We start from the raw sequence: 21,280 nt of genomic DNA on the forward strand, positions 1-21,280 counted from the left end.
GGTCAAGAGAAGTGTCAGTTTAATAAACCAATCAGGGGGGAGGCTGGCTGGGGGGCGGGGCGCACGACAGGAAGCCCCGCCCCTCCATGCGGCCCGGCCCCTGATGGGCGAGGCCTCGTGGCGGAGGGAAGGGGTAAAGTGCCTGTGCTGGGCTGGGCGGGTGCCCGCGGGAGCCGGTGCTGGGCGGCTGGCTAGGTGTCGGCCTCGTCCTCCGGCAGGATCTCCAAGCTGCTGTCCGGCTGCGGGGCCGGGTCAGCGCGGGGCGCCACATCTGGCAGGGAGCGGGCGGGCGACAGTGGCAGCGGGGAGGCGAGGGGCGAGGGGCTGTGCAGCTCTGCGGGCGCGGCCAGGCCCAGGATCTCCTGCACGTTGTGGGGCAGCTCCTGGGGCGGGTGTGAAGGGCGCTGTCAGAGGCAGGAGTGGGGGCCTGGGGGCCGGGCCAGGGCCGAAGGGAGGCGCCCAGGCGGGGGCGGGGCTCACCGGGCAGGCGGTCAGCTGCCTGTAGAGGGCCTCAGCCCGGGTCAGCACGTCCTCCACGCTCAGCTTCATGGTCAGCTCATTGATGTGCTGTGGGAGGGGAAGGTCAGTCCAGGGCGCCTTCCCACGGGCCCTTCCACCACCACTGCCCGAGCGCCCGCTCTGTGCCTTGTGCTGGGGGTTGCCACGGGGGAAATAGGATGGGGTCTGACCCAGCGGGGCTCCAGGGCGCTTGGTGGGGGAAGAGGGGACGTCGGACCAAGGGCAGTGAGCCTTCTCACTTTTGCGCTGCAGTGGGGAAGGGGGGTGCATCAGAAGGTTAAGGCACAAGGCCACACATTGCCACCAACCCACCCACCGCTAGAGGTCACATTCAGGTCTCTGTGGGGTGCTGCTGGTGCCTGAGAAATATGACCAGGCAGGGAGGATTTCCCCCTTCCACGCGACCCCACCCCACCATCCTCTCCACAAGCCTATTTGGAGAAGGTGGTGTGTGACGCCAAGAAGCCAGGTGGAGCAATGGTCAGGCACCTGGCTGCCAGCCGCCAGGTGGGCACTCAACCCACCCAACAGCTCCACGGGAAGCCAAGGAGCCAGGGGGAGACCCAGCCCAGCCCATTGGGGTGTGGTCTCACCTTGAGAATCTCATTGGAGCCGAAGCCGGACAGCATGAGGGTGTCCCGCTCCATGTCCAGGATGGCACAGGCCACCAACAGGTGCAGGTTGGGCCCGGGGAGCCCTGTCCACAGCACCTGCGAAAGGGCAGGCAGCAGGAGGGCACGTCACTGTGCAGGTGGGGCCCCCATAGACTCCTCCCACGGGCCACAGATCCTCTTTCCCTTTCCAACATGCTCCCCCCACGTCCCCTTTCCCAATCCCCTAGCCGAAAGCAGCCCCTGACCTCCCACAGCTGCAGGACTTCTGGGAAAGGGAACTCCCTCTTGAACCAGATGAGCAGCCACCGGAAGCAGAAGCAGAGGGAGCCTGAGTCTTGGGAGTCTGCCGGAGGGAGGGAGGGAAGGGTGAGCCCCCCCGCATGCCCAGCCAGGCTCACCGGCGGATGCTCACTACAGACCAAGTCCCAAACCAACTGCGGATGCACTGCGTGCGTAAAGCCCCCACCCACCTAGCTATCGCCCACTGGCGCGAGCGAAGCTGCGCTCCGGAAACGAAGCAGGGCATCGCCTGCCCAAATTCAGATGCCGTGTCCTGCGCCATTAGTTTGCTTTCAGAGCCAGGAGACAGAAGCGCAAGGGCACGTGTGAACCCTTGGGTGCTGGAGCCCGTGGAGGGAGACGGGTTGGAGAAGAGCTGCCCACGGGGTACGGGACGCTGTCCATCTTTCCGGAAGCCAGGTCAACAGCCCGGTAGTGGCCTGCCCCTTCTTTCTCCTGAGGAGCAGCTGGGTAGGTTCAAGCTGCTGACCTCATGGCTAGGCGACCGCACAATTAACCGCGGTGCCACCAGGCCTTGTCCACCCATCCATAAACTGCTGGCATCAAAATAAGTTGTCGGCGCATTTCTGGGAGACGATAAACTACCCACAGCGTCAGGAGAAAACTCCCGTGTCCAAGAGGTCAGGCTAAGTAAACGACCCAGTGGCCACTCAGCGGGGGAGGGGGGAGATGAAGTTTTCTGCTCCAGGGAAGCCTTACGGCTCCGGAGACCCCCAGGGCCAGTCCTGTTGCCCGACGGGGTCGAAACTTGACTTGGGGGCGGTGAGTTTGGTTTTCGAGTTCAACGTGGCCCACGTGTCTATCTGCTGCGGTTTTGCTGCAAAGGACAATCCTGTGTGCGCAGGCGCGGGCTTTAGCTTCCGATAGGAATCAGGATTTTTATGTGTGGGACTGGGGACAAATGTCCTGGACACCCTCTGGAGCCACTGGCACAAGTCCCAGCTCTCAGCTCCCCCCACCCCCCACCAGACGCGCACCCAGGAAGTCACACAGAGACGGGTCCAGCACTCTCAGGAGCAGCAGCAGTTGCCCGAGCTGTCGCTTCATGGTCTCCTGACTCTCTTCAAAGTTCCCGTGCTGGGGGGGGGGGAGGGGGAAGGAGACACGTGAGCAGCTGGTGACTCTGGGGGGGAGGAGGCACCAGTCTCCCACCACCTCCCTGCCCCTCACCACTAGCTCCATGAAGCCGCAGAAGCACCAGAAGGCGTCCACTTCGTTCTGAGTGACGTAGAGGATTGGGGAGAGGAGGTCACTCATGCCCTGGACGTAGCCTGGGGACACATGGGGTCAAGGTCTGGTCAGCCCTCCATGCCCCCACCCCTCCCCAACCCCACCCCCCGCACCCCGCTCCCAGCTGGGCACGCACCCAGGTCGAAGTGGTACATGCAGTAGGTGAGGAGGATGTCGTTCAGCAGGCCCAGCCCGGGGTTCTCTGGGCCCTCATAGAATCTGTTGTTCCGGTCAGTGCGGCTCACGTCGCGCTCTGCGGGGCAGGCAGGGGCGAGGTGAGGAGCCCCCAGTGTCCGAGCCTCCTCTGGACGCAGACCCCATCCTAAGGCTCATTTCAAGCTAAGGTCATTCCCATCCCGGAACACACACAAACACACACACATGCACGCCCGGCCGGTGTGCCAGCTCGCCGCACCCCAGGGGACCACTCGGCGGCCAGGACTCATGGGTTGCAGGCTGCAAACCTTTCAGGTGGCAGCTGAGCACCCAACCACCGCGCCACCGGGTTCCTCCTAAACCCAGCTACCAGTGGGGAGACGGAGGCTAAGAAGGTGGCACCACTAGCCCGAGATCCCTGCCAGCTGGTGGGCAGCAGCACTGGGACGATTCCTTCCCCCACCTCCCCAGCGCTGCCCTTCCCCTGCACCAGCAGCGGCGGACGGCGGGCACCCACCGATAAGGCTGCGGTAGCCTCGCAGCAGGGAGTTCCTCCGCTCCTGCTCGGGGCTCACGGACTTCCACTGCAGCTTCATACGGAAGTACTCGTCCCTGCGGGACGGGCAGGTGGGGGAGGCCCGTGTGAGGACCACTCCCCACAGGGAGGCCTGGCGCACCATGCAGGCTCAGCTCACAGGTGCCCTCAGACCCAGGTGGGCCTCTGGGTCACTCCTGTCACTGCCCCTGCCGCCATGGCATCTCCCCCAACACTGCGTATCCTGGGAACATCTGCAGAAAGCCCGCAGCCCCCACCAGCCGGAGCTGAGATGTTACCGATGGAACCCAGTCCAGGCAGGGATTCCAGAAAAACAAAATCTAAAAGTAAAAGATGTTTTTTTCCGCCCCCAGGAACTTGTTACCATACCTGGTAAGAAAACCATAGCAAAATAAAACCCTCGCTGCCCGCTGACCTGGTCTCTGCCTGTGGTGACCCTACAGGACAAAGCAGGCCTGCCCCGTTGGCTTCCTGAGGCCATAAATCTTTCCAGGAGCAGAGCCTCATCTTTCTCCCTCCATGGGGCTGGTAGTTTCCAACCGCTGACCTTGTGCTTAGAAGCCCAGTGCGTAACCTGCGGGCCCCGGGGCTCCTTGTGCTCCAAGCCCTGACTTTCAGGCCTGGGGGTAGTGGTGACCACAGGGTTAGCAGTTCAAAACCACCTGCCACTCGCAGGGCGGACACTGAGGGTTTCTATTCCCCTAAGAGTTACAGGGGCAGTTTCACCCTGTCCTGTCGGGGCCCTCCGTCAGAATCACTAGCTGTCAGGGAGTGCGGAGGGATGCTGGTTGTTACAGTTCCATGGGGAAGGGGTGGCCTTTGTTGAGCTAAGGATGCAGGATCCGTGTGCGGTGCAGGTGAGATTATTTACAAGGGCGGAGAAGACGAAGATAAGTGCCACTTGGCCACCTGGAAGCCCTCACGCACCACAAAGCAAAAGCTCAGAAGAGAGAGGGGCCTTCCTCCAGAACCAACGGCAAGAGAAAGCCACCCCCGAGAGCCAGTGCCCTGAATTCGGACGAGCCTCCCAAATTTGTGAGAAAGTAAGTCACTGTTTGCTAGGCACCCCTCTTGTGGTAGCTATGTGACAGTAACACTGGAGAACTAAGCAGAGGGGTGGGGGCAGGTTGGGGCCAGGTCATCATAGGCACTGCTGCCACCCAGGCACACAGCAGGTGTGCAGGTAACGGAGAGGCAGAGGAAAGAGCCTGACAAGGTTGCAAACACGTTTCAAAGCTGCGGCGATTCAAACAGCATGGCACGGAGGAAAGCCTTGTCACCCACTTGAGCACCTACTGAGGGTCAGGGGCCACATATTGTTGGTCCAAATTTTCTAATGGACGGGAGGGGCGGGGGGATGACAAATATGAAGAGGTTACGGTGACAAGTTGGAGGGGAGGTTCTGGTACCAGGGCCCCTTGGGACACCCATCCCTGCCCATCCCGGGAAAGAGGACAAGTGAGACCCTGTGCTCCAGAGGTACGGGTGCCCATCGGGGCCTGAGCACTCGCCAGCTCCATCACCGTGCTGGGAAGTCAGTGCCATCCCAGACTCCGGCGGCCCACTCACGTTTTCTTGCGCACGTGGGCCTTGTGCTCCTCGGCAGAGCCCCCCCAGCTGAGGTACCCCAGGAGGAACTTCCAGGCTTCGCGCCTTAGGCTGGGGCTCAAACCCTGAGAGATTCGGAGGAGAGCAGACAGCTCAGAGGGAGGGCCCCCCACCACATCTCATTACTCCACAAAGGCAGGCTGCCCCTGCCCCCATAGCCCAGCCCCCAGCCCCTCACCCCTGAGAAGATCCGGGCCTTCAGCTCCGGGATCTGCTGCAGGCGGCCCTCAGGACCCACGTGCTGGGCCCACTCCTCCTCAGTGACTGGGGGTCCCCGTTCCACGACCGGCCGAGGCCCCAGCTCCACCTGTGGACACAGAGCAGAGAGTTCAAGGGGAGGTGTCCCGGGCATGTACCCTGATGTACAGGCTAGCACTCGGGGGGTGGAGGGGGCGGGGGACAGAAAGTGCCTCTTTCTCTAGCTGAGTGGCACATTCACCCCAACTCAGGAAAGGTCCCCCAGCTTCCTGGGAAGTGGGAGCCTGCCACAGCTGTGAGCACTTCCCCTGAATTCACCACTGCATCGACGAGGGCGGTACCATGACCGTCTCTAATTTACTGAGTAGAGAGGTCCCCTGGAAACAGGAAGTCACCCGCTCCAGTGACCTCTACCCAGATACTCACACAGGAAATGACCTCGAACCCAGGCTCTGGTTCATCGTCTGGAGGTGCGGGGAGGTCGGAGGAGGCCCCCTCCAGGTGTGGCTGCAGGGCTCCCCGGAAAAAGTTGGTGACCCGGGAGAAGCTGCTGAAGGTTGTGGAGTAGGGATCCTGGAGAAAGCGCTGGAGGGCCGGGCCAAAATGTATCCAGGGCCCTGTCACTCATCTCCCTCGCTACACTACAGTCCAGCCCTTGACACCCCCCACTACGACCTCCCCCTTCCTGTCTCACCCACTGCACTTCCTCCTCCCCTTCCTGTGTCTGTCGTCCACCTTCCTGTCTCACTCACTACAGCCCACTCCTTCCCACCTTTCCCACTGCTGCCCCCACCCCATCTCCTGCCCCACAACAGCCCTGTCCGTTCCGCACGGAGGTCTGGATCGACTCACCGATACCACGTTGGAACTGTCCTGGTCAAAGAGCTGGAGGTGGTGAAAGGAATTGGAGAGGGCAGAAGAGTCGTGGGGGAAGACAAGGTAGAGGCGGGAATCCTGGGGCGAGCTGGAGGCAAGAGGTGAAGTGCTCTGGTGAACAATCAGGAGGTCACAAACCTTGTGTCCCACGCTGTGGACGTCTGTCCTTCATACACTCCTGCCCCTTCTTGTGGCGGAATTCCAGCTATCCTCAGGGAGGCCTCACCTAGGCCCTGGGGCTCAGGGCTGAGGGGGGAAGTCGGATTGCACCAAGCTCCAAAGGGAGAGCGCCCCACTTGCCAGGTGTTTGACTGGGGATGAGCGGGGGGAACACAAGCTGGGCCAAAGAGAGGCAGCCCTGACAATTTGAGGGTGGTGGCGTGATATTTCTATCAACTAAGGTTGGAGAAATTCGTTGCTCTGCGTGGCCTTTAGACGTGGTTCCTCGGGAAATGGCTTGAGAGATTATGTCCTTAAGCCATCACGCGTTTACCTAAACTCCAGTTCTGTGCAAGAAGTGGTCTGACGGGAGCAAGGGGGTTAAGCCCAGGTTGCTTTCTACCCAGAGGTCATGGTGCTTTTGTCTGGGTTGACTGACGTTTGTAGGGATGCTGTGGAGGTGTTGGCTGAGGCTCCCTGACTTCAGGAGGTGGGATGGGTTGGGGGGGGGTGGAGACTTACCACCAACATCAGCTCAAGTTGCTGCAGGCGGGGGTCAGAGACTTCCAGCCAGCCTCTTCACCCATTCTGACACCAGCCCTCCCTCCCACGGCACTCTCCACATCTCTGCTTGTCCCAAGAGTTGTTGGAAAGGAATTCGCAGGCCATACGGCTTAGGGAGTTTACGGGAGAAGCAACAGGGGCGAAGTCGGGTTCAGACGTGACCCCGAATGCAGGGCTTCATCCGGATCCGCTTCTCAACTCAGCTCGCAAGCAGGTAATCTACAGCTCAGGTCTCTGAGGCCGGCCTTACTGGTCACTTGCTTGGGCACGTGACACACCCTTTAATGCCACTGCCAGTGGTCAGAGGCAGCTTCCGAGCACTGACCGATAGACTAGGCACATGAAGACAGCCCACTACACAAAGCAAGTGTCTCTGTCCTGCCAAGAAGGGGGACTGGTCAGCTCGTGGGCCCCAGAGGGAGGGCCCCACCTGGAAATGGACACACCGGACTGTGTGTGTGTGTGTCCTGGCCACCAACCCTGCAGAGTCATGATCGAGAAGAGAAGGCGGCAGCAGACAAAGGGGAGGTGAGACATCTCTTAAGAGTTGCGACAAGGTCAAAACCTGGAAGGGTACACGTGGCCCTCTATCCTCAGAGGGCCCAGAGGAGCCTGTCCTGAGGGGCTGTGATAGGTTTTCTGTGCTGACAGGGCTCCTGTAGGAGCATGTGGGCGGAGTTCAGCCTGTCAATCAGGTCGCAGATTGATTGGAGGGCAGCTGAGATAAATGGCTCTCTCCTGAGTTGACCTCTCTCTTTGTCCCTGGAGGCCTGCCCCACCTCTCTCTGCTTCCTCCTTCCTGTTGACAAGCCACGTGGGGCCACGCTGAGACCTGTGAGAGCCCTGGAGATGCTTCCACCACCACTGGATCCACAAGACTCTGCACCCACCGGCCTGTGATCTTCCCGCAGTCGGCATCATTGCATGTGCTGCGCAGAGGGATCTATGGACTAGAATCGGACTTCTGGACTTGATCTGGACTGGGCTGGGGTGTTTTCTTGACAACCGACCACTCCTTGATAGGAAGCTCTTTCTTACACACACACGAGTGTCTCTGGGTTTGTGTCTCTAGTCAACCGGGCCTCACGCAGGGTCTGAGAGCAGGTCTGCCCAGCAGAGGAGGCCCCGCTTGCATCACGGGGTGACGGGAGTCAAGAGAGCTATGCTGAAACCCAGGCGGCTGTGCTCTTTGCTCTGGGGGAGGGCACCCGCTTGCTGATCCTCGTCCCCAGTTGTAGGGTAGTCTTGTCCCTCCCCCCGAAGGCCTATCACTGTAACAATTACGGTCTGTGAGTTGAGGGCTGGCTGGCCTTGCACTGAATCCTGGGACCTGGCAGAGAAGGAGAGCTGGCCACGGCCGTGGGAGGGACAGTCAGCTGGCGTCAGAACTGGTGAGAGTTTGGAGACAGGGAGGTGGCTCTACCTTGTACCTCCACCTTGACAGGGGGAGGGGGATCATACAGGGTCGGGGGGCCTGACTCTCATTATCCCGAGGTTAGACAGGTTTTGATATCACTGCGACCCACCCCTGCTCTTCAGATACAAACTCACAAAACAAGAGTGACCCTTTGTCACACTGTGGGGTCAGCAAGAGAGTCTGCGCGTCTTCTGGCAGATCACCGCTCAGGACAACCGTGTGTGTGATAGAGTACACCCCCCCCCAACAAGTGGTCAGTGGGTGTTTCTGGGGGAAGAAAGTGGCCAGGCCTTTCTTCCGAGGCCCCTCCAGGCAGTCTCCAAACCAACCTTCTGGTTAATGAGCAGGCATGTGAACTCTACAGAGCCCCCGGGGTGCCTTCTAAACTTAATACTGCCTCTTTCTCCCTTGATTCCATGAGAGATCAGAGTTCTACATCCAGGAAGTTCTCTCTCTCTCGCTCTCTCTCTCTCTCTCTCTCGCTCTCTCTTTGCTCTCCGGTTTCAGAAGTTTGGGCTGTGTTGCCTCTGAGGCCCGGAGGAGCCGGGCACAGACGTGGAGGGACAGGTCCCTGACAAGACATGCTAGGAGCAACTCACCTGGCCAACAGCAGATAGCGGCTGAGGACGCGGAGCAGAGCACGGGTGCCCCCACAGTGGAAGTGCAGGGCGGGCAGGGAGCCTCCGGCCTGGGTCACCAGGACCAGGTAGGCCCAGTTCAGTCCCGGCTTGGACCGGCGGATGGACTTGAGCTCCCCCAGGCTCACCGAGAAGGCCCAGGAGCCCTGCGGGGAGCTGGCCTCTGCACCTAGGGAGAGCAACGCCATGTGGAGTGCGGACATGGGCAACCAGAGCGGCCATGTCAACCAAGGGTGGCCACTCAGCAAGGACAAGGTCAGCTCCCGGGAGCCCCGCCCCAGGCTTGACCAGAGGCCTGCTCAGGAAGCTGTGAGTCACTTCGAATTTCTTTAGGAAGGAATATGCGACCTTGGGGAAATGGGCAGGGCACCTGGGGGAACAGGAGGCAGGTGTGAACCCCTGGCATGACGTTCCCAGGCTCCCCGGGGCGCTGAGGACACAGACTACGCTCCTCAAGCAGCCGCCCGAGGCTCCTCGTCACCTCCCTGTCTCACCTCCGGCCCACATTCTACTCCTGCGTGTCTTTCAGAGATAAGGTTGGGAACTGACTCTTTCTGGAAGGTTCTCTCGGCTGCCTCCTCTGGCACCAGTGCCCCACTAGGGAGGTTCACTCCGGTACCGTGAAAGACCACATGTGCTGCCCCCCCACCAATTAGAAATCCTTGGAGGGCAAGCCTCATTTTGGGGGTGTCCAGGGCCAGTCCAGGAAGGCCTAATGACCGGGCGATTCAGCACTTGGCTGCTAACCGAACGGCTGGCAGTTGCAAGCCACCGGCCAGCTCTTGGCCATCTACTTCTGTAAATTTTACAGCCGCGGGAGCCCTCCGGGGCCATTCCACTCTGTTCTTTAAGGCCTCCAGGAGGCAAGAACCCCAGCCGGGGCAATGGGTAAACGGCCAGACCGATGGGATGAAGGAGGCTGCAAGCTCCCCAAAGCCAGAGAGGGGTGGCCCTTTGACTGAGGGCCACCAAGCCTGTAGAGCCAGGATTGCTGAAGGCAAGACCTGCACCCCACCCCCCCACCCCCCCGTGGTGCAACTGCCAGTACCTTTCGTGGGCTCGGAGGGGCGGGGCCGTGGCCGCACGGTACTGATGACCGCCCAGTCGGGTTCGTAGCCGGGGTCAAAGGTTGGCTCTTCCTCGGATGGGCAGGCGTCACCCCCGCTGGAGTCCTGGGGTGAGGAGGAGGAGGAGGGGTGGATGAGGGACGGTGGGTCGAGGGAGCTTCTGGACCCAAGCGATTCACATGCATCGCCACGCAGGGAGGGCACATCACAGAGCAGATGGCTGGGAAGGGTGGGGGGTAGGGGGGTACCCAGCAGCAACCCCCAGGGCTCTAAATAGGAGGGGGCGGCTTCCTGTTGAAAATTGACCCGATGGAGCATTCTCTTCTTCTTGGTTTCCCTGCCCGGCGAGAGGCAGCCAGTCTCCACTGTCTTTCTAAAGGGCAGTCCATAGCTGGGTGGCTTCCTGCCCCCCAAATGAGCTCAGCAGTTCCCAGCAGGGGCTCCCTCTCTTCCCGCCCCCTGGAAATGAGGTGGCAGCTACGGTGGCAGGCAGCGCAGATCTGTGGTGCCGTTCCATTGAGAAAAGTCTGGGGGCCTCTAATCCTTGCTCCTACCAATCGCTGGGGTGGGTTTATGTCCAGCAAGGGTTGCTAACCCCAAGGCCAGCAGTCAAAACCACCAGCCGCTCCTCCAGGGAAACGATAGACTTTCTACTCCGGTTAAGAGTCTTAGAAACCCACAGGGGTAGGTCTACCCTGTCCTCTGGGGTCACTAGGAGTTGAAATGGCAGGGAGTACATAAACAATTGATCCTACCACTCCCTTTCCAGGGAGAAAAGAAATTACTTGGCATCCCTCTGGGAATTATAAGCGTCTGTACTCGAGGTGGTAATGCAGGACCATTATCTGCTTCGGCATCCTGCCAGGGTCAGTCCAGAGGCCCCCAGAGGGCGCTACTGTCCATGCTGATGAGACCAAGGAAGAACCCGGGCCACGTGGCACCCAAACAGGGCTTGGGCAGGTTCGTCCAATCGCTGTTTTCCCTGCATTTCTTAGTCTCGTGATCCACACTCAGCCAGTGGGATGAGAGGAGCTGTGTGCAGGGCCTTGCAGGCAGCCCCCAGAGCGGGAGGCAGAAATACAGACCTCTTCCGCTCAGTCTTCATGTGGAGTTTGTCCCTTGCCCTGCATGGCTTCTCCCAAGGAGCTCAGGGTTGACACCGCAGCTGTGCCCTGTACCTGGTCAGAGTTCCTGGTAACCAACCAGGGGTGACCCAGGCCCCTCGAGAAGGTTGGGGATTCTACCAGCTCCCCACAGTGCCTTCTCGTGGCCTGACCTAGAACCAGTGGAGAAGGGAGGGGTGGGGTGGGGGGAAGAATCCTACCTTCTTGGAGAAGAGAATTTGGGGAGAACCGCCAGCCTCCTCTACGGGGGCCCAGTGCAGGAGGACGTCATTGTCCTGAGGGACGGGGAGAAGTTACAAACTGCCCAAACCTCCCTTCTAAAGCGCCCCACCTAAAACCCCTTATTTTCTCCCCCAGTTCCCACCACCCTGGACCTTCCACAGCCAGACCCCCTCACTCCAATTCCCACGCCCACCCCTTCCATCAGCCCACCTTCTCCACGACCCGGATGACGCCTGCGATGAGCGAGTCCGCGTCCTGGTGTTTCTTGGCACTCGTGTGCAGGTACACGCCGCCTTTCTCAAACACAACCTGGGGGCGGGGCCAGTGAGGGGCGGGGCCAACGCGGGCCACACCCCCAGGGACGGAGCAGGTGGACCCGGGGGACATAGAAGGGGCTGAGTCAGGGAGAAGACGCCACAGCGGCTGAGGACGGGGTCCCAGCGAGGGGCTCCAGAGGGCTGGGCTTTCGGGGAGCCCTGCACTCTACAGGGGGCGGGGCTGTAGGGGGCAAGCCGCGTAAGGGAGCGTTTCTCAGCGGGGCGGGGACCGGGAACTCGCCCCAGCTATCTGACGGGCGGAGCAAAGAGGTGCGATCTCCCCGCAGGGAGGTGGCGAGTCGGGGTGCCGGCGACTTTAATAAGGGAACCGAGCTTGCCAAGGCCCGGCCCTGGCTCTCGGACCCCTGGCACGGCCGGAAGCGGGGTGCCGATCGCCAGGTGGGGGGCGTTCCTCCGAGGCAGAAGCGAGCAGGTGGGCCCTCAGGTGCTTACCCGGTAACCAGGTCCCTCCATTGCCACTGCCAAAGCGTGACTGTCGCCGCCGCCTCTCCTTTTCCGCGTCACCGCGTGGTCACGTCCGGATGGAGGACTCCTCCTCCCGCCCGTTCTAGAGCGCGATTGGGGCAAACCACCCCTCAGCGTCGGGTGACAGCTACGAGAGCTCGCGTCACGTGGCCGGCCGCCCAGAGGGCGCAGGCGCCGCCGGACCGCCCTCTCCCGAAGAAAACACGGGGGCGGGACTGGGCAGCCCTGCCCCTCGGTCCCGCTGGCCCTGGAACGCCTCCTCTGGGCTCCACGTCCTAAAGTGGGCTAGGAAGCCGAGGGGCTGCCATTTTGCTTGAGGGCAAGCCTCGCTTGTGGGGGGCCATGTTAGTGCGGGGCACTGGTCCCCTTGGGTCTGCGGGGCGCGTCCACCGGGTACTGGAAAAGAGGAGCTGACAGAGGCCAAGGTGAGCAGCCGTGCATCCCAAAAGGCTCTGTGAGATTCCGTGTAACGGCATCAGCACCCGCCGGGAACGAAGCACTCCCCGAATTCCTGAGTCCCCGTTCAGAGAAAAGTGGGGTGTGCGGCCATGATGAAGTTGGGCACACGGAAGCCAGGAAGGCCACCATGCGGGATATTTGCCAGCCTTGAGGCTGATGAGAGTAGGGTGCAGGGAGGGAGACCCTATGGTCTGCAGGGGCAGCTGCCGCCAGGCTGGCCTCCAGCTTATCAGTGGGCACGGCTTTCTCCTCAATGAGGGAGGTCACTGGCTCGAGTCTCCCGGGGTCCCTGCTTCTTGAGGGCACGACGACACGGTCTCGGCTGAAGCCTTTCTCTCCTCTCCGATGGGTGCCCCCTGTTGGCTACGGCGCCCCCCAGCGGTCCGGATGAATCCCCCCGGTGGCGGGCGGCCCGGAGAAGGGAGGCGGAGCCGGCCGCGTGGAGGCGTGTCCGGCGTGCGGAAGTGACGTAGGCGCCGCCATGTCTTTTGAGGGCCGTGTCGGCGCCGAGCCGGCCATGCTGGCTACGGGCACGTGAGTGGAGGCGGCGTTGTGAACCGCGGTGTGGGGAGGATTTGGCCGTCCCGGGGTCGAGGGGCCCTGGGAGAGCGAGCAGCTCACGGGAGGGCTTTGACCAGTGTACATCAGGGGGACACCAGTCGCCCAGAGACCCTCCTCTTAACGCTGGGAAGGGGGGCGCCCCCTTGGCGCTGGGAACGGACGTCTCTGAGCCGCGGTAGAGGGGAGACAGCCTTACCGTCCGGTCTGCAGACCCTTCATAACCCTTATCGGGACCGTGGACCACGTCCACAGGGTCGGGGGGGGATGGTCTGGGGGCCTTGGAGCGCCCCTCACCCGCCTCAAGGCGGGACTTCCGGTCGTGGTTCCCATCTGGGCGGGATTTCCTGTTTTTCCCTCCTGAGCTCTGTGGGGCTTCTCTGGACCCCAGGCGAGGTGGGGCGGCGCCTCTTTCGTGGGGAAGAAAGGCCTTGGACGGACCCTCAGCCTGTCCCAGCCTTGGAAGGGGCAGGTGCCTCCCCGAGTCCTTCAAGTCTTGGGGGGGGCGGGGCTTCCAAGTTGACAGGTGGGTGGATGAGACCTCACGTGTATCTTTAACTCCTGTGGCTCTTCTTCCCCCTTGTCCACACTTCCCCCTGGGGTCAGTCTCCTCCCTTTCGCCCTGTTGTTTCTCATTTCATCCCCTACCTGTGCAAGAGTAGGGAGCTGGCCTCGCCCACTCCTAAATGCCTCCAGACAGATTTTTTTTTTAAGCGCCCTGTCGTCAAGTCGATTCTGACCCCCAGTGACCTCCGCAGCAGAGTAGATCCTCTCGATTACGGTTTCTAAGGCGCATCTTCACAGGCAGACCGCCTTATCTTTCACCTTTGGAGCAATTGGTGGGTTTGAACCCCTGACCCCGTTGGTTAGCAGCTCCTTCAGCGGCCCAGTTCCACCAGCAGGGTGCCTGTAAGTCCTCCTTGAGGCTGACCAAAAGCCAAACCCAGTGCCATTGAATCAATTCCGATTCATGTTAGTCCTCTCCAGGCTGTAAATCTTTCTCTAGAGTCTTCCGAAGTCGCCCTGCTCCTTGAGGCATACCGAAGCTGCAGGGGAGGGTGACTCCTGAGGTCTTAGCTACTCCCCAGCTGGGACAGACCCCAAAGACACTGCCCTACCCCAGTGCTTTTACTTTGGTGCTGTGGGGAACTTCATGACCCAGTCCGAACTATGGTACCCTTTCCAGTCAAGTTCAGGGAGCACTTTATCCTGATGTCCTCCCCCTTGGGCTCCCCACGGCATTCCCGGCCCAGACCCTGCCCTGCCAATCTCTGTGCCGTTGGCCCAGTTGTTGCTCCGCCCTAGGCCTAGTTTCCCCTTAGGCCAGACGGAGGTGCGGGGAGGAGTGAGTGTGTGTGAGAGGCATGAATCACCTCCGGTTCATAGGTGCTTTGAGATCTAGCGGGCGCCCGTTTCAACCCCCGTTTCACTGGTGCTAGCCAGATAGTTTTCTGGTCCCAGTTAAGCTCTCTGAGCCCAATTTCCCCATCTGGATTAGGGGATGTCCTGCAACAGCAGCGTGGCTTTAGTGAGAATGCTCTGGAACAGATCCGGCAGAGTCTCGGTCCCCACCTTCCTTCCCAGTGACCCCAAGTGACCTGATAGCCTTGGGCCTTAGTTTGCCCCTGGGAAGGAGCTATGGGAGGGCCCAGTGTGGGGATGGGGTGAGGGAGCGTGGTACCCTCAGTTCCTACCTGGGCGCCTGTGCCTAGCACTGTGTACCCCCTCTTGCTATGGTCCGGGATGGAGGTGGACAGACCCTCCCACTCCTATCCTGGTTGGTGGGTCAGGTAGAAAGGGACTCTCAGAGGGGGTGGGGGGCAGGACTTAAGCAAAAGTGTTGTTGACTGTGTACCTGAGGCACCTTGTGGCCCTGGTTGGAGTCTCTGATTGGAGTTCCTCCAGCGATGGGCGTAAGGGGAGTCCACTGGCTACCCAGGGGGGCTCACCTGGCCCAGAGAGCAGCTCGCTCACCGTGAATGCTCTCTTCCAGTCTGTGCCCCAGAGGCTGGCAGGGCTGGGGGCTCTTAGGTAAGGCCTACCCTCAGGAGGCTGCAGGCTCTACAGGGGATGAGGAAGAGCCTGGGATGGTGGGGGGAGGGGGACATCACTCAGGTTCTGTGGGAACCCAAAGGGGTGGGACACCTGGCTACCCGAGGAGGAGATTTGGGTAGGGAACCAATGACCCAGAGTGAGGAGATTTGGGTAGGGAACGAATTAGGGTCTCAGGGTGCCGGTAGGGTTAGACCCCATTGGCCAGGATGTGTGGGCGGGGCCTTGAGAGGGGCGAGGCCACAGTCCCCAAGGCCTTTAGTGCCGAGTGGCTGGGGAGCCAGCATTTGGACCTTGCTAGAGAGCTGTAGAGTCAACTCTGCTTGTTTAGGAAACCAGCCCTGAGGTAAGAGGCCCGGGTGGGGGTTCAGGGCACGTCCAGCCAGGAGAGAGAGTGAAAGAGAGAGTACAAACTGCAGAGAGAAGCTCCTGAGCCCTCAAGGTGTGCTGTGAGTGCAGGGATACTGCTAGCCAAAGGGCTGTGATTCAAGCCCAAGGTCGGTACTGGGGAAGCAAGATGAGTCAGCCTGCTCCTGGGAGGACTCACGGTCTCAGAAACCCTGTGGGGCAGTTCTGTTCCGTGGTCCCATAGACTCCCTGGCTGTGCGTCTGTTGCTGAGAATTTTCAGGAAGACACGTCCCAACAGATGGGATTCGTCCTCCTAGGTGGAAAGATGTTCCTTTCCACCGGCATCAGTAGATCAACAGTTTCCTCCATCGCTTCAAAGTCAGGCAAGAGGCAGGGGTGGTGGGGACCGGCCAGGCAGATACGGAGTGATGGGGCTGGGGCTGAAGGGCACCCTAAGTTCAGGAACAGCTGGAGAGGGTGAGTTTGGAAAAGGGATTCTGGATTTTGAGCCCCTCTGGCCCATGACGGTGGTGGGGAGGAGTTGGGGCTCGGGGTGGGGTCATGGTTACCTGAACCCAGCTCTGCCCTGTCTTCCCACAGGACTCGGATGGCATCGGGCCGCCCCGAGGAGCTGTGGGATGCCGTGGTGGGGGCTGCTGAGCGCTTCCGGGCCCAGACAGGCACGGAGCTGGTGCTCCTGACGGCAGCTGCGCCGCCCCTCCGGCCGGGCCCCTGCACCTTTGAGGCCCATGGCCGAGGGGCTCTGGCTGATGCCGCCCGACGCTGTCTCCATGACATTGCCCTGGCTCATGGGGTGGCTGCCGCTGCCCGACCCCCGGTGCCTCCACCAGTGCCCCAGCAGCCCAGCCCACCTCGGAGCCCACCCAAGCCTGCCCTGGCTCAGGAGGGAAACGAGGAGGAGGAAGAGCCTGCAGAGGCAGAGACCTCGGAGGAGAAGATGGGCTTCAGCGACAATGGGGGTGAGAGATGTTGAGGGGCTGGCTGTCTGCCCACCTGCGTTTCCTGGAGAGGGCCTTTGGCAAGTCATTTCCCCCACATCAAGCCTGTTTTCCTACTCAGGGTTCCAAAGGCCAGCTGGGAGACTCCGAGCCCACTGGGGCCTTCCTTGGCTTGAGGGACTTGGCTGGGCTGGTGAATTGCAGTCGTGGCGGGAGGGGTCAGAGCAGGGGGACTTGCCTCTGAGTCAGGGACATGAACACAGAGGAACTGTTTCTGGCCCTGAAACCCCAAATGCCTGGGAAGCCGGAGGGCAGTGGTACAGGGACTGGGTACTGGCTGGGGAGCCAGGAGAGGGGCCAGCTAAGCTGTCTTCAGGGAGCGTTGGAGGTGGGAGACCTCCCGGAAATGGTGCCCAGGACTCTGTAGGGTGAAACCATTCTGACTCAGCAATCCCTTAGCCCCGTACAACTGCCCATCAGGGTTCCCAGACAGATCCGCCGGGGGCTTTGCCCCCATAGGGTGCCTGGTGGGTTTGAAGCCTACTGACCTTTTTGGTTAACGCCAGCCGATGGATCCCTCCCCAGGGTTCCTTTCCTCAGTAAACAGGAGTTACTATTTTTTTTGTTTGTTACTGTTACTCCCGACAGCTGCCCTCCTGGCAGCCTCCATTTGAGCCGGAGGCCTCTGGGCAGCGACTTCACTCACCCCTGTGCTTCCAGGTAGCCCCTGGCAACCTTGGGCTCCCAGCAGCCACTGCGTTTCTCCCAGGAAAGGAAACCAGATATGCTCCCGCCTGCGGCCAGGTCCCAGCAAAAACCACAAAGGGTGTTTTAGGCAGAGAGCAGTCATCACTAAAGCCCTGAGGCGTGAAAGGGCTGGGGCCATGGTGGGGGGTGGGGGGGGCGGTGGGTGTGGGTGTCATGCTAGGACCCTAGACCCCACTGTCCTGGGCTCCTGCCACCTGCAGGGCTCTTTGTGATGGACGAGGATACCACCCTCCAGGACCTGCCTCCCTTCTGCGAGTCGGACCCTGAGAGTACTGATGGTGAGAGTCCTGAGTGGGCTGCCCTTTCCCCTCCCCCTCCCCTCCGCCCCCAGGGTCCTGGGGGAGCCAGACCTGAGCCTCACCCTCTCTCTCATAGATGGAAGTCTTAGCGAGGAGACCCCCACTGCTGCTGGCCCTGCGACCTGCTCGGTGCCCCCGGCCTCCGGCCCGCCCACGCAGCAGTATGCCAAGTCCCTGCCTGTCTCCGTGCCCATCTGGGCCTTCAAGAAGAAGCGGTCAGAGGCCAGGTCCTCAGATGAAGAGACTGGCCCGGTGAGAGTGCATGGGGGGTGGGGGGGAGGTGCAGAGCCACCTCTTCCAGGAAGCCCCTCAGGCACTGAGTTATTTGGCAAAATACTTCAGCCCCACCCCCACCCCCCTTGGGACCCTTCATCTCCATTGGGCAGAAGGCTGGGGAGCTGCCCAGGTAGGACCACCACAACTGCTAAGACTGCACACCCTCCTCTAAACTGAAGCGGGGGGCGGGGGAGCAACCGAGCCCTCTGACCCTCACGTCCCCCACCCCAGTGGGTCTTTGTCCACCATCACTGAGGCACTGACTGACTCCCCCGAGTGTCACTGCTCCTGGCAAGGGTGGATGAGCTTCGAGAAAGGAAGCCCGGGCCCCATTCGTCAGCACACAAGAAGGCTGGGAACACCCCCCCCACTCCCCAAAAGGGTGGGGAGGGGCGGGGCCGGAGGGCTGCTCGAGGGGGGGAATGCCCCATTCCTGCAGACAGTGTGAGCTCCCAGGAGGGTGCTGGGGCACAAAGCTTGGCTTTGGTTGGGTAAGGACGGGAAGGTGGCTGGCTGGGGATACCAGGGAGAAAAGGAAGCGAGGATCCCCTTTAGGGCTGACTCCGCCCCGTGGCCCCCTTCCCAGCCTTCCTCGCCCGACCTGGACCGCATCGCAGCGAGCATGCGCGCACTGGTGCTGCAGGAGTCAGAGGACACCCAGTTGTTTGGGGATCTGCCGCGTCCAAGGCTCAACACCAGCGACTTCCAGAAGCTGACACGGAAATACTGAGGCCTGCCAGGGAGCGGGGGCCATGGCCACCCCGCCCCACACTACAACCCCGCCCCGCCCCCAGGGCCCACCAATCCGAGGCAGAGCAGGGAGCCGCCGCTTGAGCCCCCAAGCTTCCCTGGCCTCAGGACTGCCCTTCCTGGCAAATCCCCACCTTGTGCCAGGGGCGCCCTAATAGTCCACAGCTCCCTCCTGCGCCCAGGAGCAGCGGGCCAGACCAGTCTCTTGATTGGGTCTCTCGCCCTTTTATTGTCCAGCAACAGGCCTTTCCATGAACGGATTGGCTTGCTCCCCGGTCAGGGGCGTGGCTACTTGTAAACACCTAGGGGTCAACTCAGCGGTTTTCTGCCTAGCAACAGGATTTTGGCTCTCAGCATTGGCTCCATCCCTGAAAGAGCACTGTGAAGCCCCAGCATTGGGCCGCAGCAATCTGCTCCTGCCTAGTAACGGGGTCGCTCCTTGTTTTTGATTGGCTCGAGCCCTTTGAAGGGTTTGACTAATGTCCCCCAACGGATACTCCTTCCCTTCCCCCCTTCACAATTTCTCCCACCTAATTGGCCTCTGCGCCCCAGAGGCGTGGCTAAGCCCTCCTCCCTTGCCTTGGAATGGCCCAGGACCTTCCATACGCTTTCTGTACACTACTGGGGGGTGGCGCCTTCTAATTCCTGACAATTTGCCCTTCCTCAGGGATGGCCCGCTCTCCTTTCTGACACCTGTCATTGGTCCCATCCCACATCAGCCTGCCAATCGAAACCCGTCCGTGCATCCGGGACGGACGGCACCAGCTCCCGCCTCTTCTGCCCCCCCACCTCCACAGGTGCCTTAAAGGGCCCTTGTCCACCCAAGGTGGGGGGCAGGGGGCCTCACTCTCCGGCCCTGGCGTGGGGGAGAGAATGGGGGTAGGGGTCAGAAGTTAGGAGGGGCACTCTGAAAATAAAAGAGTTTTACCTCTGACAAATGCCTACGCAGTGTCATTGATTCACGCGCGGCAAAGTTGGGTGGTGGGTCTTCCATTCGCAGAAACGGAGATACACTGGTACGGGCCGGGAAGGGAGGCCTCCGGGTCGCTGATGCCTTCTCCACGGGGATGAGCGCGGGGTCGGAATACAGGGTCACGTCCGAGGCGGCGCGAAACCGAAGGGGCCAGATCCAGTGGAGGGTTGGAAGGGTCCAGTCACACGTACCCGGGAAACGGCCAATTCAGCTTCCAAAACCACTCGCTGGCATCGCCCCTATAGCGACCCTATAGGGCAAGCTAGAACTGCCCCCTGCGGCTGAGAATGTGACTCTAGTCTTTCTCCCTCCGCGTCCAAAGTAGCTACATAATCGGATTGATGTCCAGCGCAGAAGAGCGAACCGCCACGTGTTGGCGGCGCTGTCCGACTGCGGCCGCGGTGCAAAAGCGGAAAACCCTGGGCAGGGTCGCCAAGCGGGCGGAGCCTTCGCCGGGCGGTCCGTTCGGCGCACCCCGGTGGGGTGATGCGGGAAGCTATGTCACTGGTGTTCCGGATGTCACTCCAAGGGGTCACTCCAAGTGTGCACAGTTCCAGGGGAACTTCCAGACTAAGACCAGGCGATCAGGAAGGACTCAGCACCCCACGTGGAAGGAAGCAGCCGTGGCAAACTTGATGCACCGCTCCGCTCGGAAGCTTCGTCAGATCCTGAAAGCCTAAACGGGTAGAGCGTGCCCGGGGACGGGCGCCCAGGGCGGGGGGGGCACTCGAAGATGCGACCCATTGGCAGCCAGTCGACCGTGGTGACGCGAGTTGGGAACGGAGCCTCCGCGATCTTCACTTGCTGATGGGGGTACGACTCAAGGTACGGCATGAGGGCGGCACAAATCTAATGATCGGAACCGAGAACGTGCAAAGCACGACTGTAGGAAACTCGGAAGTGGCCGAAAATGAAAGGGGACGCATGGAAATCGATAATCCTAGGTAGGCAGACGTGAGCTGCGATGGGGCGGTTGTGGCCATTTTGAATCAGGGAACCGTTTGGTTTGCCCTGCCGGTTACAGCACAATCATGAGCCAAGTCAGCTCACTGGCATCAAGCCCAATGCTGTCTGTGATCAGATTCTGTCTAGCGGCTTTCAAGGGACGCCAGTCGATACAACTGTTATCCAAATTTAGGCGCCAACCACAAACGCTAGTGGTGAAGACATGGAGCAATTCTATCAATGACTTCAGTTGGAAATTGATCCAACACGCAGTCAAGAGGCCGTTATTGGTGATTGGCATGCAAAAGTCGGCCTGGAAGGCAGAACGGTAGTTGGGAAATAGGGACTTGGTAATCGACATGGACATCTGGTGATGGAATTTTTAGAAACCAACAACTTGTTCATGCAAATACCTTTTTTTTTTAAACACCGAAGTCGACTAGACACATGAACTTTCCCCAGATAAAATACACAGAAAAACAAATCAAACTAGGACCCTGACCTAGCCAAGCTACCCACATGCGTTAACTTCTGTGCCCCCCCCCCCACCAAGTAGAGACAACTATCCCCATGTTCTAGGCCACGGGTCCTCAAACTTTTTAAACAGGGGCCCCGTTCCCCATCTCTCAGACCCGTTGGAGGGCCGGACTATAGTTTTTTTTTAAATATGAAAAAATTATGCACACTGCACATATCTTATTTTGAAGTAGAAAAACAAACGGGGCAAAAACACTGGGCAGGCTGGATAAATGTCCTCGCAGGTCACATGTGGCCCGAGGGCCTGTAATTTGAAGACCCCTGCTCTAGGCGATTCAACATAAAGCAATAAAACAATCACGGG

The 21,280-nt window shown here is 60.6% G+C and overlaps 3 protein-coding genes across 7 annotated transcripts in view; 2 read left to right on the top strand and 1 right to left on the bottom strand.

The window, feature by feature from the left end:
- Positions 1 to 2: 2 nt before the first annotated feature.
- Positions 3 to 20,499, bottom strand: TBC1D17 (TBC1 domain family member 17). Its single transcript, XM_075537590.1, has 18 exons — positions 19,450 to 20,499; positions 12,019 to 12,133; positions 11,459 to 11,557; positions 11,227 to 11,301; positions 9,884 to 10,007; positions 8,797 to 9,004; positions 6,034 to 6,145; positions 5,608 to 5,766; positions 5,162 to 5,290; positions 4,945 to 5,048; positions 3,337 to 3,431; positions 2,800 to 2,916; positions 2,604 to 2,704; positions 2,411 to 2,510; positions 1,379 to 1,476; positions 1,113 to 1,229; positions 481 to 567; positions 3 to 383 (listed from the first exon to the last, which is right to left on the bottom strand). Exons 2-18 carry the CDS (start codon positions 12,037 to 12,039, stop codon positions 192 to 194), a joined length of 1,938 nt encoding a protein of 645 aa, XP_075393705.1. The 5' UTR covers positions 12,040 to 12,133; positions 19,450 to 20,499; the 3' UTR covers positions 3 to 191.
- On the top strand, positions 15,326 to 19,459 carry AKT1S1 (AKT1 substrate 1). Its single transcript, XM_075537604.1, has 5 exons — positions 15,326 to 15,466; positions 16,070 to 16,449; positions 17,397 to 17,474; positions 17,572 to 17,747; positions 18,358 to 19,459. Exons 2-5 carry the CDS (start codon positions 16,077 to 16,079, stop codon positions 18,499 to 18,501), a joined length of 771 nt encoding a protein of 256 aa, XP_075393719.1. The 5' UTR covers positions 15,326 to 15,466; positions 16,070 to 16,076; the 3' UTR covers positions 18,502 to 19,459.
- PNKP (polynucleotide kinase 3'-phosphatase) overlaps positions 19,997 to 21,280 on the top strand; it is a 12,469-nt gene continuing 11,185 nt past the window's right edge. For 3 of the 5 annotated variants that reach the window (XM_075537600.1, XM_075537597.1, XM_075537599.1), the window contains exon 1: positions 19,998 to 20,319. The gene's annotated coding sequence lies outside the window, so the exon portion shown is untranslated. Of the gene's footprint in view, positions 20,439 to 21,280 lie in introns of all 5 variants that reach the window. The other 2 variants (XM_075537602.1, XM_075537598.1) reach the window with 2 other exon arrangements.

Source organism: Tenrec ecaudatus, chromosome 18, assembly GCF_050624435.1.
Source record: "Tenrec ecaudatus isolate mTenEca1 chromosome 18, mTenEca1.hap1, whole genome shotgun sequence".
Classification (NCBI taxonomy): domain Eukaryota; kingdom Metazoa; phylum Chordata; class Mammalia; order Afrosoricida; family Tenrecidae; genus Tenrec; species Tenrec ecaudatus.